General features: G+C 60.6%; 3 protein-coding genes and 2 non-coding genes across 5 annotated transcripts; 1 reads left to right on the top strand and 4 right to left on the bottom strand.

Moving 5' to 3' along the window:
• Window positions 1-94: 94 nt before the first annotated feature.
• LOC106049619 (long-chain fatty acid transport protein 2-like) lies at window positions 95-8,080 on the bottom strand. Its single transcript, XM_066987263.1, has 10 exons — window positions 7,438-8,080; window positions 5,144-5,353; window positions 4,551-4,709; window positions 3,658-3,782; window positions 3,383-3,577; window positions 2,499-2,589; window positions 2,063-2,261; window positions 1,868-1,965; window positions 963-1,093; window positions 95-481 (listed from the first exon to the last, which is right to left on the bottom strand). Exons 1-10 carry the CDS (start codon window positions 7,964-7,966, stop codon window positions 305-307), a joined length of 1,914 nt encoding a protein of 637 aa, XP_066843364.1. The 5' UTR covers window positions 7,967-8,080; the 3' UTR covers window positions 95-304.
• An 88-nt stretch (window positions 8,081-8,168) lies between these two features.
• On the bottom strand, window positions 8,169-16,636 carry LOC136788586 (platelet glycoprotein VI-like). Its single transcript, XM_066987148.1, is given in 9 exon segments — window positions 8,169-8,243; window positions 12,271-12,396; window positions 12,875-12,912; window positions 13,321-13,443; window positions 13,610-13,768; window positions 13,771-13,920; window positions 14,020-14,298; window positions 14,390-14,425; window positions 14,531-16,636. Coding segments are annotated over 9 exon segments (1,017 nt in total). The 5' UTR covers window positions 14,562-16,636.
• Window positions 15,169-15,240, bottom strand: TRNAQ-CUG (transfer RNA glutamine (anticodon CUG)). Its single transcript has one exon. It is a non-coding gene; the product is annotated as a tRNA-Gln (tRNA).
• TRNAK-UUU (transfer RNA lysine (anticodon UUU)) lies at window positions 15,406-15,478 on the bottom strand. Its single transcript has one exon. It is a non-coding gene; the product is annotated as a tRNA-Lys (tRNA).
• Window positions 16,624-18,065, top strand: LOC106049629 (histone H2A type 2-C-like). The gene has a single exon (XM_048055933.2). The coding sequence runs from the start codon at window positions 16,642-16,644 to the stop codon at window positions 17,029-17,031; it is 390 nt and encodes a 129-aa protein (XP_047911890.2). The 5' UTR covers window positions 16,624-16,641; the 3' UTR covers window positions 17,032-18,065.
• The last annotated feature ends 12 nt before the right edge of the window (window positions 18,066-18,077 follow it).

Below are 18,077 nucleotides of genomic sequence, written 5' to 3'. Positions count from 1 at the left end.
GGGGAGGATTTGGGGGCACGATCTGAAGGGGAAAACCCGCAGGTTGGTCCCCAGAAAACGTCCCTCGTCATCCAGGCACCCGTCTGGACCCAGATAATCAGAACTAAGCCTTTAATTTCCGCAGCCAGCACCGTGCGGAGGCACCGGGCACGATGCTAAGAACCGAAACCAGCCTCTCGCCCTCGTCGTGCTCCAGTGCTGTTACAAACTTCCCCGAAGGAAGCAAAAATGCCTGATTAGCCCCCAGATTGGCTTCGCCTGTCACTCCGAGGCAAGCATCAGCCCCGCCGCGGCGAGGCTCCTTCTACAGGTTGAGCTTCGCCTCCTGGATGGCAGCGTAGATGTCGGCGTTCATGGGCACGTAGGATTTCTTCTTCTCGTCGCGGAAGAAGAGCGGGTCCTTGATGATGTCGGGGTCAAAGCCTTCCCTGACGAGGTTGCCTTTGCACTGCTTGAAGGTCCCCGTGATCTCCAGGGCTTCCTGTGGGGACGGATGGCGTCGTCAGAAACGGGGGGGGGGACGGATGACGTTACCGGCGTGGCGTGATCATCGTCGGAACCGTGGGGACGCCAGCGGGTGTCGCTGGCACGGCACCGTCGTTGGAAAGCGGGGGCCTAGACGTCATCGTTCAGCGTGGGGAGTCGTTGGCACAGGGGGACCCAGGTGACAACGCTGGAAGCGGTGACCCCAGTGTCGCCATCGGCTTGGGGACCCGGAAGGTGCCGTTGGAAACGGGGCGACCCAGAAGGTGTCATCGGAAATGGGATGACCCAAAAGATGTCATCGGAAGTGGGGGACCTTGAGACCGTCGTCAGAAATCTGCCCCAACGCCGCCGCCAGCACGAGGTGACCCCAACGGCGTCATCAGCACCACCGCCAGAAGCCCCAGCGCCATCGTTGGAAGACAAGAGGCCGAAAACCACCCCCTGGAAGCCCCCCCCCCGAAGCCAGGGCCGCTCACCTGGATGCGCACGAAGCGGGGGGCCGCGTAGCTGGGCAGCGTCTCCCTGGTGAAGGCGTAGAGGTTCTCGCCCTCGAAGCTCATCCCGGGCTTCAGGCGGATGGCCGCCATGCCGCACTTCCCCTCGCACCCTGCGAGCAGAGCTGGCGGGTTATTTTGAGCAACCGGGTCTTGTTTTGCCCTTCTTGGTGGCCACTTGGACCGTTACGGGGAGCTGTTGTGTGCCCAAAGCGATGCTGGGTGCTTATTTTGGGTCAGTGTGTCCCATTTCAGCCCTCGTTGTGACCATCGGGCCGTTACGAGGATACGCGGTGGTCCAAAACCCCAGGCGCTTCTCTGGGGAAACCAAGTCCCCGGTGGCCACGTGGGCCATTACTGGGGCACGTCAGTTGCCCAAAATAACATCAGATGCTTCTTTTGGGCAACCAAACCCTTCTATGCTCTCTGTGGTAGCTGCTTAGGCAATTTAGGGGGCATGTTGCGTGTCCAAAACAACATTGGACGCTTGGCTTGGACAACCGGGTCACCCCTTAACCTTCGTGGAGGCTGCTCAGACCTTCACAGAACCACGCTGTGCGCCCACGGCAGCGCCAGACACTATTTTGGGTGACTAAATCCTGGTTTTGCTTCCTTGGTGGCCACTTGGACCATTATGTGGATGTGTTACTTGCCCGAAACAACACTGGATGCTTATTTCGGGCAACAGAGCCCTGTTTTACTCGTCTTGGACCACTGCAGCAGTAGTAGTGAACCCAAAACAACACTGGCCTCCTCTTTTGGGTCAACAAGTCCTACTTGAGCCTTTTTGGTGGCCACTCAGAGCAACGTAGCCCACATCATGTGGCTGAAGCGTCCCTGGATGCTTATTTTAGTCCCACTCGCCCTCCGCACCGCCCTGTACTCACCCGGCACGGACACCCCGTAGACGTTGACCTCCCGGATGAAGTTCACCATGGCCAGAGTGGCCTCCACCTCTGTCGTGGCCACGTTCTCCCCTTTCCAGCTGCGGAAGCGAAGGGATGGAGCTGTGAGGAGGAATTCGGGCCGGGAGATGGCATTGCCCACGTGGACGTGGGAACGACCGCGTTGGAGAGGGTTACCGGAAAGTATCTCCCACACGGTCCTGGAAGTAGACGAATTTTTCGTGGTCCATCATGAGGAGGTCACCGCTGTTGAAGAAGGCGTCACCTTTGACCAAGACGTCTCTCAAAATCTTCTTCTCTGTCTTCTTGGAATCGCCCGCGTAGCCGTAGAAGGGGGTGTTCTTGGTGATTTTGATGACCAGCAGCCCCGTCTCACCTTTGGGGAGGGAGAGGAGGGTTGGGGCCAGTCAGCAAAGTGCCTTGGTGCCAGAGAATGTCATCTCCGTGCCCCACGGGCTGCTTGGGGATGCTGCTGTTCTCCTCGGGGCTTTTCTGGTGGCTCCCAGCCACCAAGACGATGGTGATAAAGACCAAGAGCTGGCTTTGATGTATCTCAACCCTCCGTTGTCTCTCCCCTGCCAAAAAGGCCCTCGCAAGGCTCATCTCTTCTTACCGGGGCGGACGCGGATGCAGAATCCTCGCTCGTCGCGTATGGGTTCGTCCTGCTCCACGTTGTACTTGATCAGCTCAAAGGGAGCGAAACTCTGGAGGGCAGAGGAGGAGAAATTGGTGGGCGGAAGAGAAATGCAGGAAAAAAAAAATGGGTGGGAGGACATGCTTCCAGTGCCAGGTCCAATCCATCATTATTTGCTCGTTAAAACCCATGGACCCCACCGCGCCCAATTCCAACATCTTGCGTAGCCTCGTTTTCCGTCCGAACTAATCGCCCCTTTTATATTTAAATAAGATTTAACCGAATGCATTCAACCGCTCGCCAAGCTCATCCACCCTGCCTTTCAAACGAAAAGGTCTGGGGGAGAATACCGAGAGCTGCAACTGGTGGAAAAGGGCGGAAAAAAAACAGTTTTGCAGCTTTCGCTCGACGTGCTGGTGGTTGGAGAGCAAAAAGTGAGACCAGGTGGCCTCTCTTGGGTCTACAAAGATGTCCACGTTGCCACAGATGCTCCAAAAAATGGCCTCGGAGTCAGCGCTGTTGAGTCAAATGTTTGCCAACAGGGTGGAAGGGACTTCTTTTGGACGTGAAGAGGGGATCTTGAAGATCCCGCTCTTGCATGAACCCAACCTTGATGGACTGTTGAGTTAATACTGCCCAACCAGGTGGTGGGGACTCCTTTTGGGTGTGAAGAGGGGATCTTGAAGATCCCGCCCTTGCATGAACCCTGCCTGGTGGATGGCGTTGGTTTCTCCAGGTTGGTCGCTATGAGGAGAGCAACCAAGGGGTTCCTGCTCTTGCGTCAACCCAACTTGAGGGACAGCATTGGCATCCCCAAGGTGGTCTGCGTTAGTTCCCTGCCATCGTCACCGCTGGTGGCTCACCTTGAGGAACGCATTCGCTCTTCCCACGGCCCCGATCTTGCCGGTGTAGTTGATGAAGCCGGCGTTGCCCTCGGTGGCCCCGTAAAACTCCCAGATGGAGATGGGCCCGAAGCGCTGGAGGAACTCCTTCCACACCTCCGCCCTCAGGCCGTTGCCCACCGCCAAACGCACCCCGTGCTTCTGGTCGTTGTCGCGCTGCGAAGGGAGGAACCATCTCAGCACCCGCCCCGCGGCGTCGCGTCCCCCCCCCCGGGGGGGTGAATTTCAGGCCTCACCTTGGGCGTGTTGCAGAGGTAGCGCATGAGCTCGCCCACGTACTGGATGACGGTGACGTTGTAGCGGCGGCAGTCGTCCCAGAACTGGGAGGCAGAGAACTTGGCGCGCAGGACGCAGGTGGCTCCTGCGGGGACATGGTGGGGTGATGATTCCCCTCCTCTTTTCCCTCTTTTTTGCCTTTTTCTTCATCCATCCATCCATCCATCCATCCATCCATCCATCCATCCATCCATCCATCCATCCTCGTGTCTTTTTTTATTCATTCCCATGTTCACCCATTATCTATAGCCTCCTCTTTCCTTTCCTGTTCTCTCTTCATTCCTCTTTCTTTCCTTCTCCAGCCTCACTTTTTTGTCATCTGTCAGTCCATCCATCCCCCCACAAATCCATTTATCACTGTAAATATCTCTCCTTTTCTTCCCTCCACCCGTTTTTCCATCGTCCTTCGGTCCATCTCCAGAAGACAGATGTCCACTGATCCATCTCCATTAAAATCCATCTGTCCATTTCTATCAGCCCAGCCATCTCTAGAAAACATCCAGCTATCCTTCTCCATAAAATACTCATCCATCCAGCTACGCGAATCCATCCATCTCCGGAAAACATCCACCTGTCCTCCACAACATATCCATCCATCCAGCTCCATAAAACATCCGTCCAACTCCGTAAAGCATCCACCCAACTCCATAAAACGTCCCTCCAGCTCCATAAAACATCCATCCATCCATCCATCCATCCATCCATCCATCCATCCATCCATCCATCCACCCCCTATCCACGTACGGCTCCCTCTCCCCTTTCGTCCCCTCTCTCTTTCCTCTTGCTTCTCCCCCACCCATTTCTCCATCCGTCCATCCCCGTGGCCAGGCCACGTGGGGCGCGGGGTACGTACCGACCTCGAGGCACCCTCCCACCCCGATGAGCAGCCCGGCCGAGTGGTAGAGCGGCAGCGTCGTGTAGATGTGGTCGGTGGCCCGCAGCCCGCAGATCCGGCCCAGGTTGGCCACCATCATCAGCTTCTGCTCCGTGATCACCGCCGCTTTGGGCAGCCCTGGGGTTGGGAGCGGGGGGGAGGGCGGGTGGGAAATGTCCTCCGTGGAGGCGCCCGCGTGGGATGGGAGGGCGTAGACCCTTCCCTCGGGGTGCTGGGTCTCCGTCCCTAGAGGCCTTCAGACCTTGCTGGGAGGAGCCGTGAGGAACGTCGTGGTGTGTTGGTTTTGGGGTGGGATCTGACCCTACCAAGGGGGGGTCCTGTACTCCTGTCCCAGTGGTGGCTCTCCGTCCTTGGGGACACCCAACCCTCACATGGACACAGCCACGAGAAACCAAGCCCAGGCGGACTCAGGACAGCCAGGGTTGGAGAAAAAAAACCCACAAGACCCCCACCAACCTCCCTGGCATCACCCACCCCTCCAGCTCCTCGCCCGTAGCACCCAAGCCCCCCCAGATGCCGTTCTCCGAGGAGGAGACCCTCCGTGGCCTCACCGGTGGTGCCGGAGGTGTAGATGTAGATGGCCTTGGAGCTGGCGGTGATGCCGGCGCGGTAGTGGCCGGGCAGGGGCTCGTCGGAGGCCGTCTCGATGGCGGGCAGCAGGGCCTCGACACCCGGCGTGGGCGACGTGGAGCTCAGGTAGAAGACCTTGACGCCGTCACGCTGCAGGTCTGGCAGCACCTCCTCCAGGGCGTCCTGGAGCTCTGCGGGGACAAGGGGACACGGTACAGGGTGAGGAGGTTCCCAAATTGGGGGGGGGGGTGCTCTGAGCGTCCAAGAAGGGAACCGAAAGAGTCTGAGATGGGGGCTCCGTGTACCCCAAGTGGGTGCCCTGGTCAGATGCAAGCCAGGGCATCATGGTTGGGCTCCCCAATGACCCCAGGTGGGCTCCCGATGGACCCCAAATGGACACCCCAATCACATGGGCATCGTGGTTGGGTTCCCCAGTGATCCCATATGAGCTGCTGTTGGACCCCAAATGGACACCTAGATGAGTTGGGTACCCAGGGCATCATGGTTGGGTTCCCCAATGATCCCAGGTGGGCTCCCAGCAGACCCCAAATGGACACCTTGATCGTATGGGCACCCAGGGCATCATGGTTGGGTTCCCCAATGATCCCAGGTGGGCTCCCAGTGGACCCCAAATGGACACCTTGATCGTATGGGCACCCAGGGCATCATGGATGGGTTCCCCAATGATCCCAGGTGGGCTCCCAGTGGAACCCAGATGGACACCTTGATCATATGGGCACCCAGGGCATCATGGTTGGGCTCCCCAGTGATCCCAGGTGGGCACCCAATGGGCACCTTGATCATAATGGGGACCCTGAGCAGCCCAAATGAACACCACAAGGACCCCAACTGGGCACCCGAAGCACCCCAAAAGGGCACCCGGTGTACCCCAAATGAGGCCCTCAATTGGATGGGCACCCTGGATGGGTGCCTCAAGGATCCCAGTTGGGCACCCCAATAGGATCAGCACCCAGAGTGACCCATATGAGAGCCCCGAGGATCTCAGCAGGGCACCCAAAGCACCCCAAAGGGGGCACCCTGCGCACCCCGATGGGTGCCCCAACCAGGTATGTACACACGAGTGTTTTCTTCCTGCCTCCTGCTCCCAAAAACGTCCTCGCGATGGAAACAAAAGGACCTTTGGCCCCGGCAACGATCTGGCAATAATTAACCCGTAGCCTTGGCACGGCCAGTGCACCCCACGACACTGACCGGGGCTCCGGGGTGCACACGCGTGAGCAATGGGCTGCGGCCGTGGCCACGCCTGGGCGTGCAAACAGGTGGCCCCGTGTGAATGACCTCTTGCACGCTTCCACGCCCTCCACAAACAGCAGCCACCCACGCACGCGATGTGTGGAGCAACACGGGCACACGTGCAAGAGCAGCTAGGGGCTCTGACCGGCGTGCAAATGCACGCGCAGACACTGACAGGCATGCAGGCACGCAGAGTCACACGTGCAGAAGTGGCACACGCAAATTCACGCACAGACACGCGTGCGGGCAACAGCACGTGCAAATCTATGCACATGCGAAGCCACTGACACAAACACAAGTCCACGCATGGACACTGACAGGTGTGTAAATACATGCAGGGACACTGACATGCATGCAGACACACAGGGGCACATGCAAATTCACGCATGGACACATGCACATGTGCAAATCCGTGCACGGACACTGACGCAGCCGCTGATGCACAGGCACATAAATGCATGAGGAGATGCTGACATGCATGCAAACATGCACAGGCACTGACATGCATGCAAATCCATGCACAGCCACTGACACGCCTGCAAATCCATGCACAGCCACTGACACGCCTGCAAATCCATGCACAGCCAGCAACATGCATGCAAATCCATGCACAGCCACTGACACAAATCCATGCACAGCCACCGACACGCCTAAATCAAATCCATGCACAGCCACTGACACGCCTGCAAATCCATGCACAGCCACCGACATGCAAATCTGCACAGCCACCGACATGCCAAATCCATGCACAGCCACCGACACGCCTGCAAATCCATGCACAGCCACCGACATGCCTGAAATCCATGCACAGCCACCGACACACCATTGCAACAGCATGCAGATGCAAACCCCCAACATGCATGCGGGCACACTTGCAGGCCACCGAAGTCCATGCACAGCCACTGCAACCCCTGCACGAAGCCATGCGAGACAGCAGCAGCAGAAATCCCCCCCTGACACACTTACAAATCTTTGCAAATCCACCACTGACATGCATGCCCCTCCCATGGGCACCACTCACCGGTGCTGGCGAGCACGAAGGTGGAAGCCCGCAGCAGCAGCGGCACCACCACCACCCCCTCCGGGGCACCACTCACCGCGCGAGCACGAAGGTGCAGCAGCGCCTGGCCCCGCACGTTGTAGTTGAGGCACGCCATGGCGCAGCCCAGCTTGGCCAACGCCAACCATGTCCAGACGTAGGTGGGCTCGTTGGGGAGGAAAACGGCCACGGTCTGGCCCGGCTGCAAGCCCAAGCGCTGGGAGAAGACGCGGGCGGCGCGGCTGCTGAGCTGCTCCACGTCCCCGTAGGTGTGGCGCTTGTCCTGGAACAGCAGCAGGGGGCGGCGGGGTTGGCGTCGAGCGTGCTCCTGGAACACCTCGAGGAGGGTGACGGCGGGCCGGCGGGACAGGCGGCGGCGACACCGCAGCGAAGCCCCCGCCAAGGCCACGAAGGCGCCCAGGTCCGCCCAGAGGAAGGGGAATAAGCGGTCCCGCAGCAGCAGCAGCAGCAGCAGCAGCCCGGCCGCCGCCGCCGTCACCACCCCCAGCATGGTCACCCCGCGGCGCTGGGCTCTGCAGGGCAAGGTCCGCCGCCCGCGCGCACCTTGCCCCGGCGCGTTTGCCCCTGGGGTGGTTTTGTTTTTCTTTCTTTTTTTTTTCTTTCCTTCTTTCTTTCTTTTTTTTTTTTTTCCCTGACGCCACCAGCCCTGCCCCGGCGAAGGGTGCGGAGCGTCACCGTGGGGGCGGCTTGCGTCACCGGGTTCCTCGTCCATCCGTCTGTCCGTCCGTCCGTCCGTCCGTCCACGGCACCTGCTCCTGGAGCTGCGTCTGCTGAGACGAACGGGTACGGCAATCTCAGGTGCCCGTCCGTCCCGCCGCCGTCCGTCTGTCTACCCGCCCTCCCGACATCTGGCTACCCACCTGAGCTAGCTGTCCGTCCGTCCATCCGTCCGTCCGCCTAACAGTCTGCCTGTCCTCCCGTCCACCTGCTCTTGGTTTTGGGTTACCGGCCGGGTTTTCCCCGGGCGCAGCAATGGGACGGGAGGTCTGCCAATCCCCAAAGCCTCCATCCAGCCCCTAAAGCCTCCATCCAGACCCCAAAACCTCCATCAATCCCCCAAAACCTCCATCAATCCCCCAAAGCCTCCATCCAGTCCCCAAAGCCTCCATCAAGCCCCTAAAGCTTTCATCCAGCCTCCATCCAGCCCCCTAAAGACTCTCTCCAGCCCCCAAAACCTCCATTAATCCCCCAAAACCTCCAACCAGACCCCAAAGCCTCCATCTAGACCCCAAAACCTCCATCAATCCCCCAAAACCTCCATCAATCCCCTAAAGCCTCCATCCTGTCCCCAAAGCCTCCATCCACCCCCTAAAGCTTCCATCGAGCCCCTAAAACTTTCATCCAGCCTCCGTCGAGCACCTTAAAGCCTCCATCCAGCCCCTAAATCCTCCATCGAGTCCCCCAAACCACCACCAAGCCCCCAAAGCCTCCATCCAGCCCCTAAATCCTCCATTGAGTCCCCAAACCACCTCCATCCAGCCCCTAAATCCTCCATCGAGTCCCCCAAACCACCATCAATCCCCCAAAGCCTCCATCCAGCCCCTAAATCCCCATCGAGTCCCCCAAACCACCACCAAGCCCCCAAAGCCTCCATCCAGCCCAAATCCTCCATCGAGTCCCCCAAACCACCATCAATCCCCCAAAGCCTCCATCCAGCCCCTAAATCCTCCATTGAGTCCCCCAAACCACCACCAAGCCCCCAAAGCCTCCATCCAGCCCCTAAATCCTCCATCGAGTCCCCCAAACCACCACCAAGCCCCCAAAGCCTCCATCCAGCCCCTAAATCCTCCATCAGTCCCCCAAACCACCACCAATCCCCCAAAGCCTCCATCCAGCCCCCCTCCATTGAGTCCCCCAAACCTCCCCCAAAGCCTCCATCCAGCCCCTAAATCCCCATCGAGTCCCCCAAACCACCACCAATCCCCCAAAGCCTCCATCCAGCCCCCCAAAACCTCCCAGTCCCCCACAGCCTCCATAAATCCCCCGTAGCCTCCATAAATCCCCCGTAGCCTCCATAAATCCCCCAAAGCCCCATAAATCCCCCACAGCCTCCACCCAAACCCCGTTTCCCTTCTCGTTATAAAAAGGGACAACGGGCGCTCTCAGCCTTCCCCTTGCTGCTGTTCCCACGCAGAACCCTCCCGCCCCAAAATCTCCTCGTTTTTTTTCCCCCGATTTCTTGCGAACCCGGCTGCATTTTCAGCCCTGGCCAGGCGGGACCGGCCCCATTTCACCACCCCACAACCCCCTGTCCAAACGGAATTAAAAACGCATTTTTCTTTCATCACCAGACCAAGAAAAATAAAAAATAAAAACCTGACAACGACAACAAAAAAAACGCCCCAGGCTCTGCCATTTAAATCCCATTTAAATTTTTAAACTGGGTGTGGGCGCCCGGCAAGCTGTATCTTGAAGGGTTATTTAACCTCTCTGCTAATTAGTAATAATAAAAAAAAAGCAACCGGCGAACGGGTTCGACGCAACCTCACCGCTGTGTCAGTCACCTTCGGCCCCGATTTGCAACCCCGGCTCCTCGCTCGCAGTAAAATTGTTATGGGGTCGAAGGGTTTTTGGCAACGCAGGTGAAACGTGCCGGGCGGTGCTCGAGGTTTTGCAACCCGGGGCCGTCGCCTACACGGCTCCGGATCCGCCACCGGCGGCGAGCCCCGGTCCCCCGGGGTTGGTTCTGTCGGGTTCGGGTGGAGGAAGCTTCCAGAAAGGGGAATATTTTCCCAAAAAGTAGGATAAAACCACCCGGATTTGGGAATCCTTCCCCCAAAGGCAGGATAAAACCCTCCAGAACTGGGAATCCTTCCTCAAGAGGTGGGATAAAATGGTCCGGAGTTGGAAGTCTTTCCCCCAAAACGGGGATAAAAATACCTCCAGAATTGGGAATCCTTCCCCAAAAGGTAGGATAAAACCATCTGGAATTGGGAATCCTTCCCAAAACACAAGATAAAATGGTCTGGAATTGGAAATCCTTTAAAAAAAAAAAAATGGATAAAATGGTCCAGAATTGGAAATCCTTCCCCCAAAAGTGGAATAAAAAACCTCCAGAATTGGGAATCCTTCCCAAAAAGGTAGGATAAAACCATCTGGAACTGGGAATCCTTAAAAAAAAAAAGGATAAAATGGTCCAAAAAAAAAAGGATGAAATGGTCTGGAAGTGGGGATCCTTCCCCAAAAGGCAGGATTAAAAACATCCAGAACTGGGAGTTCTTCCCCAAAAAGGCAGGATAAAACCATCCAGAATTGGGAATCTTTCCCAAAACACAGGATGAAATGGTCCAGAATTGGGAATCTTCCCCAAAATAGTAGGATAAAACCATCTGGAATTGGGAATCCTTCCCAAAACACTCAATAAAACGGGCTGGAATTGGGAATCCTTCCCCAAAAGGCAGGATAAAAACCTCCAGAACTGGGAGTTCTTCCCCAAAACACAGGATCAAACCGTTCGGAATTGGGAACCCTTCCCAAAACACAGGACAAAATGGTCTGAAATTGAGAATCCTTCCCCAAAAGGAAAGATAAAAAAAAACTCCAAAATTAGGAATCCTTCCCCAAAAGGCAGGACCAAACCTCCCCCACCCTCTCCTTCAGCCTCAGCCTCTTCTTCCTCCTTCATCGCCCGGAGACGCCGGATGCAGAGCGGTGAGAGCGGTGAGAGCCGTGGCAGGGAAGGGGTTAAATGGCTTGGGGACCCCCCCCCCCCCAAATTGTCACCTGTATTTCTGGGGTCCCCCATAGCCCCCCCCAAACCCTGAGCACCCCGTGGGGCTCCCTATGGCCCCCCCCCCCGCTGTGGCCGAGGGGCTGAGTGGGGGTCCCTCGGGGGTCCCCGCTGTCCCCTGGGGGTGTCCCCAAATTCTTGGGGGCTCCCCAATATCCCTGAGAATTGCCCCCCCCCCCCCCGTGTCCCCAGGAGGGACCCCACTGCCCCCCAATCTCCCTCCCTAGCTTGGACCCCCCCCCAGGACGCCCCCAGGGAACCCCAAACCCTGCCCGAGGGGACCCCGAGGCGCCCCAAACCTTACCCGCCCCCCCCAACTCCATGGGCACCCCCAAATCCCACCCGTGGGGACCCCCAGATCTGCACCACCGCCACCCCCAGACCCCAAACTGAGCCCCCCCAAGCCCCAAAAACCCCCCCAGGCCCCATGGGCACCCCCAAACCCCGACCCATGGGGACCCCAGAGCACACAGAGCCCCCCCCCGACCCAAGGGAACCCCCCTGGAGAGCCCCCAGACCCCCCAGGCACCCCCAAAACTTGTGGTCCCCAAACTGGGGGGGTGGCACGGGGGGGGGGGGGGCTCGATAGGGTCCCCAATAGGGTGGCTGTGCATGCAACAACGCACCCCAGGAGGATTTGGGGGTTGGGGGGGGCTCTGGGTGGGGATTTGGGGGGGTGCCAAGGAGGATTTGGGGGTCCCAGAGTGTAGATATTTTTTTTGGGGGGGGGGAGATGTGGGGACATGGGGGATTGAGAAGGGTTTAGGGGGTCCCAAGAAGGATTGGGGGGGGGGGGGGCTCCCTGAAGGACTGGGGAGTCCCAGGGGGGCGGTTTTGTGTTTTGGGGGGGCACCAAGAGGATTTGGGGGTGCTTGGGGGGGGGGTGTTAGGGAACATGAGGTCTGGGGGGGGGGAAGAGGGGGACCCAGAGAGGGGGAATTTGGGGTCTGCTCCCCCCCCCCCAATGAACAAGGCGGGGATCCCCAACTGGGACTGGGCCTTTATTGGAGTGGGGGGCACTGGGGAGGGGGGGGGGCGCATCAGTGGGGTCCCCCAGCGCCCACCTGGGCGTAGATAATGGGGGGCTGGGGGGCAGCGAGCATTCGGGGGGGGCCGGGGGCCGGGGGGCGCAGCTCCGCGTAGGTCAGGCGCTCGCTGTCCTCCTGGGGCCACGGGTCACGGGGGGGCACCTGGGGACGCACGGGGACAGGCAGGGTGACACGGGGGGGTCCCGAAATCCCGGGGGGGGGGCATCCCGGGGGTCCCCACGGGTGGTGCTTGGGGGTCCCGCTACTCGATTTGGGGGCGCTCGTGGGGTCTGGGGGCTCTCCAGGGGGGTTCCCTTGGGTCAGGGGGGGGCTCTGTGTGCTCTGGGGTCCCCGTGGGTCGGGGTTTGGGGGTGCCCATGGGGCCTGGGGGGGTTTTTGGGGCTTGGGGGGGCTCAGTTTGGGGTCTGGGGGTGGCGGTGGTGCAGATCTGGGGGTCCCCACGGGTGGGATTTGGGGGTGCCCATGGAGTTGGGGGGGGCAGGTAAGGTTTGGGGTGCCTCGGGGTCCCCTTGGACAGGGTTTGGGGTTCTCTGGGGGTGTCCGGGGGGGGGGGGGTCCCATGGGGTAGGTCGGGATTTGGGGTCCCCTGGGGGGGGGGGGCCCTGACCCAGGCACTCACCTGGAGCTCCGTGGCCCCCAGCCCTTGGGGGGAGGCACCTAAAATGGGGGGGGGGGGGGGGGGGGGAAGGAGATTATGGGGGGGCCTTGGGGGGTCTCCTCCCTGCATGGGGGGGCCGGGGTCCCACCTTTACGTGTGCAGAGCCAGAGACCCCCAAGGAGTGGGGCCGGGGGGGGGGGGAGCATCCCTCCCCCTCCCCCCCCAGCCCTCAGGGATATTGGGGAGCCCCCAGAATTTGGGGACACCCCCAGGGGACAGCGGGGACCCCCAAGGGACCCCCCCCCACTCATCCCCTTGGCCACAGCGGGGGGGGGGGGGGTCCATAGGGAGCCCCAGGGGGTGCTCGGGGATTGGGGGGGGGCTACGGGGGACCCCAGGAACACAGGTGACACATTGGGGGGGGGGGTCCCCAAGCCATTTAACCCCTTCCCTGCCACGGCTCTCACCTCTCCGGCGTCTCCGGGCGGTGAGGAGGAAGAAGAGGCCGAGGCTGAAGACGAGGGCGGCAGTGGCGGCGCAGCCCCCCCCCACGGCGACAAGCAGGGTCCTCCGGGGCCCCCCCTCGGTGCCTGCGGGGGGGGGGGGACGCCCGGATGCTGCCGTGTCCTCATCCCCAGCCGTCCCCGGAGATGGGAAGTGGTGACACAGCCACCCATGGGTGACACTGGGGTGGGGTGGGGGGGTGGAACTCAGCACCTAAATGGGGAGGGGGAAGGGGGGGTGGGGGGGGCTCACCTCGGGGTGCTCCCGAAGCCGGTGTCACCTCCAGCGTCACCTTGTCCCCGAGGGGCGAGGACAGAAAGGGGTATCCGCGGGGGATGTACGAGCACCTATAGGTGCCGGCATCGGCCGGGGTCACCCCGGGGAGGGTGAAGGTGGCCGTGTCCCCCCCCGGGGGTCCTGGCGCTGGCTGGGGGGGGGGCACCCGTCCTTGTGCAGGAGGAAGGTGGCCCCATGGGGTGCCCAGCACCGGACGGTGACGTCGGTCCCCGTCTCCACGCGCCCGCTAGGGCTCAGCATCGTCCCGGGAAGGGGGAAGCTGGCGTCTGCTCAGGGAAGGGACAGCGATGGGACCCCCCGTGGGGACAGGGGGACACCCCTGGGCGTCGGGGGAGCCCCCGGGGACGCCCCCTCGTCCCCCTCACCCGTCACCGCTAGCTCCACGGGGTCGCTCAGCGCCGACAGCTCCGTTGTCTCCTTGTCCTCGTACTGGCACCGGTACGTCGCCGCGTGTTCCCGCTGTACGTCCCCAAAGAAGAACTCGGTCCTATTCTGCTCCCCGGTGCTGTACTGGTGCAGAATCCGGACTTCGTTCCGATAGAGCAGGACCCAGAGAGCCGGCCGGGGCAGGTGGCACCGCAGGGTGACGCTGTCCCCCAGGGCCACCCCCTTGCTGGGGTGCAGTGAGAGGAAAGGTTGGCGTGCTGGGACAGGGACACGGCGGTGAGACCCCCTCCCCTGTCCCTTGCCCCGTGTCCCCATCGCTGTCCCCGTCCCCCCTGTCCCCGTACTCACGGCGCTGCACCCTGCCGCGTGCCGCCAGCCACCAACCTGCAAGGGACACGGGGGGGCACTGCCGGGGGTCCTGGCCCTACGCAGGGCCACCAAACCGCCCCCCCCCCCCCCATCCCAGCACCACGTCCCCACGTTACTCACTGAGGATGAAAGCCACCGCTGTTGGTGCCATGAGGCGGGAGCAGCTTGGGGATGGTGGCACTGGGAGGCACTGGGAGGCACTGGAAGGCACTGGGAGGCTGCACCCAGTTGTCCCACCGCCACCGAGCGCAGAAGAGCGAGCGCGACAGGGAGTGGCCGCAGAGCCACTCTCGGTTCCCCTTGGGGACAGGAAAATGTCGCACCCGTAGTCCCCGGGACGGGGGTGACTCGACGGGGTGGCACGCCGTCACCCTCTGGGTGCCGCACGTGGTCCGCGATGGGGTGTCACACGCTGGCCCTAAGGGCAGCGCAGCGTTGTCCCCGCACGTCGGGTGTCCCGTGCTGGGTGTCCCGTGGTGGGTGTCCCGTGGTGGGTGTCCCATCGTGGGTGTCCCGTGGTGGGTGTCCCATGGCGTTGCCAAACCCAGGACCCCACCGGGGCGCCCTACAGGGGACGTCACCTGCAGTCCCCAAAAGGTGCTGGCATCCAGGCTCTGCCCCCAGCGCGTTGTGCCACCCCACGCAGTCCCCCGGGGGCTTTCCTCTGCTGTCCCCAAGGGCCGGGAGCGGGGGACTCTTTGCCCTCGGGGACACCCAACACCAAAAACGGCGCCGCCCACAAAAAAATGAAAGCTGCAAGGTCCCACCGAGATTTGAACTCGGATCGCTGGATTCAGAGTCCAGAGTGCTAACCATTACACCATGGGACCGGCCCGCGCGGGCAGCCCCGCCAGGCCCCTCACGGCTCCACCGCCCGCGGCGCCTCCGCCGCTAAAAGAACCCGGCGCGGGGCTGCGGGGGCCGCGGGAGCCGGGTTGGGGCGAGGAGAGACGAGGGCAGGGAGCCGGCGAGGCCACCGGCAAAATAATTATGGTCGCCCGAACAGGGACTTGAACCCTGGACCCTCAGATTAAAAGTCTGATGCTCTGCCGACTGAGCTATCCGGGCTCTTGCTTGTGTTCTCCTACCGCCTCCTCATGGGTTTTAGAGAGTGCTGGTTGTAACTTTGAGCGTTTCGGTTCAGGCTGTTTTGGTGATTCTCTGGAAATGTGAAGCACGGGGCGGGGAGGTTGGCGGCGGCACGGGATGCTTGGAGGGAAAGCGATGGGAACGCTCGGGCAGGGCACGAGTGCGCCCCGGCGTTTAGCGAGGGGAAAGGGCAAAAAGAACTTCTCTCTGTTCGGAGGGAAGGGGGGACGGCGCTGAGAGATTTGAAGGGGAAAAAGGTTCCGCGGTTGGCGAGCGGGGTGGGGAAAACCGACGGGAAACCGGCCCCGGGACCGCACCGGGCCGCGCTGCCGGGGGGGCGCTGGGCGGAGCTTCCTTATATAGGCCGGGGGCGGACCTGAGTGAAAACCGCCCCTTCCCATGCTCCAGCTCCCGCCTCCCGGCCTCTCTCCGAACCAATGGGAAGGCCGCCAGCTTGCGGCGCGGCCAATCACAGCCCAGCACCAAGCGTTGGGCGGTGAGGCTGCCTTTCGGACCGCGCGCCGCGGCCGGAGCCCGGCCCTCGGGCAGCTCAGCATGCTTCTGCCCGCTAAGTAACGACCGAAGAAACTTTAAAAGTCTTCAATTTTTAGGTTTATTTAAAAAAAAAAAAAAAGACGGAAAGGCGAGCCGGCTGCCTCTGCTTAACCGCACGGTATGCTTTTATCGAGAAACAGCTTTAATGAGTTAAAAAAAAACCAAACTCGTTTATACAACTTAAATTTCTGTATGCAACGCGAGGGAACAAGCGAGGAGTGCAGCCGGCAGCCCGCGCAGCAGCCATCGCCGCCTCGCCGTGAAGCTTTGCACTCAAACACCCCCCACGCCCCACCGCCGAGTCCCGCACACTGGCCCCCACCGCGCGACCCACCCCCCTTTATAACCTCCGGTCGCCGCTCATCTCGCTCGCTCATTGGCCAACGCCCCGCCGCCCCGCCCACCATGAAGAAACGCCGCTCCGAAGCTCCGCCTGCAGTCCCGTCTGCGGCGCTGCTCTCCTATTGGTCCTCCAAGGGAGAGGCATCATGACCAATAGGAGGGCGCCGTTTCGATCCGCTGCAGGCTATAAAAAGACAGGGCCGGGGCGCGGTGCGCTTAGTCGCGGTGTGAGTGGGGTGCAGGAGATGTCGGGGCGCGGGAAGCAGGGGGGCAAGGCCCGGGCTAAGGCCAAGTCGCGATCGTCCCGCGCCGGTCTCCAGTTCCCCGTGGGCCGCGTGCATCGGCTGCTGCGCAAGGGGAACTACGCTGAGCGCGTGGGGGCCGGTGCCCCCGTTTATCTGGCTGCTGTCATGGAGTATTTAACAGCTGAGATCCTGGAGCTGGCAGGTAACGCTGCTCGGGACAACAAGAAGACACGCATCATCCCCCGGCACCTCCAGCTCGCTGTGCGCAACGATGAGGAGCTCAACAAGCTGCTGGGGGGTGTCACCATCGCCCAGGGTGGTGTCCTGCCCAATATCCAGGCTGTTTTGCTGCCCAAGAAAACAGAGAGCCACAAGGCCAAGGGCAAGTGAAGCAGCAGGGAGTGGATTTGTGAAGGAACCCTGAGATTTTTCTCTCTTCAAACCCAAAGGCTCTTTTAAGAGCCACCCACCATGTCAGAAAAAGAGCTGGAAGATCAGGGTGAGCTGTGTTTGGGGCCAGGGGTGATGTGCTGAGGACTAGGCGCATATTTTATTTAGCAGGTTCTGAAATAACACTCACTGTTCGTATTAGGGGGAAATAAATTGCTTTAGGATTAAAGGATTTAGACCCTGCTGGGATGCAGGTGATGCCTAAACCTTCATAATAAAGGGTGAATGGGGTCCTGGGGAAAATACCCCATGCTTCTCAGGCATGGCCACTGTGTTCTTCTATACTGCACCCTTGTAAATTGGCTTTAAATTTATTTACAATGAGCATCTCAGGGCTGTTATCTTAATTAATCCTCTGTCAGGTAGAGTCTTCCCCTGTTCTGCTACCCACAGCAGGGGAGTCAGGCTGAGAAAGAGATCTCAACCCCTGGTGAATAAATCATTACCACTGCAAAGCATTACCAGAAGCCCTTATTAAGGACCCCCCAGGGGAGCACCTCCTATAAATAAAGGCCCGAACACCTGGGTGGCCCCAAAGGGGGTGGCCGTTGGGGTGAAATTGGGGCCAGCCCCCCTCATTTAGGGCTGGTGCAGCGGTCACTGCGGGGCTTTGTAATGGCTCTGCTCGGGTGCACCTGCTCCAGCCCCCCGTACACTTAAGATGGAGCAGCTCGGCTTGCGGCTGCGCCGCCGCTTCTCGTCTCCCTTCTTCTCTCTCGCCGTCCCCGCCTGCTTAGGGACGGGCGCCGGGACCCGGGGGATGCGCGGGCGCCGCTCGCACAGAGACGTTATGCAAATGACGGCTCCATTTGACGCGCTCTCATTGGCTGAAAGTGCACCACGCGGAGCAGTTCATCGCGGAGGAGCGTAGCCGACCACACCACTGAGCCGGCTCCAAAGCGCGCATGCTGATTGGTCCGCTACGTAATCCATTCGACCAATGGCCGTGCGCTGTTTGCATCCCGCCGCGCGGCTGAAATCTACCC

The sequence above is a fragment of the Anser cygnoides genome, chromosome W (genome assembly GCF_040182565.1).
Source record: "Anser cygnoides isolate HZ-2024a breed goose chromosome W, Taihu_goose_T2T_genome, whole genome shotgun sequence".
Taxonomy (NCBI): Eukaryota; Metazoa; Chordata; class Aves; order Anseriformes; family Anatidae; genus Anser; species Anser cygnoides.
Note: the sequence above shows the minus strand (reverse complement) of the source record. Positions and strands in the feature narration are given on the sequence as shown.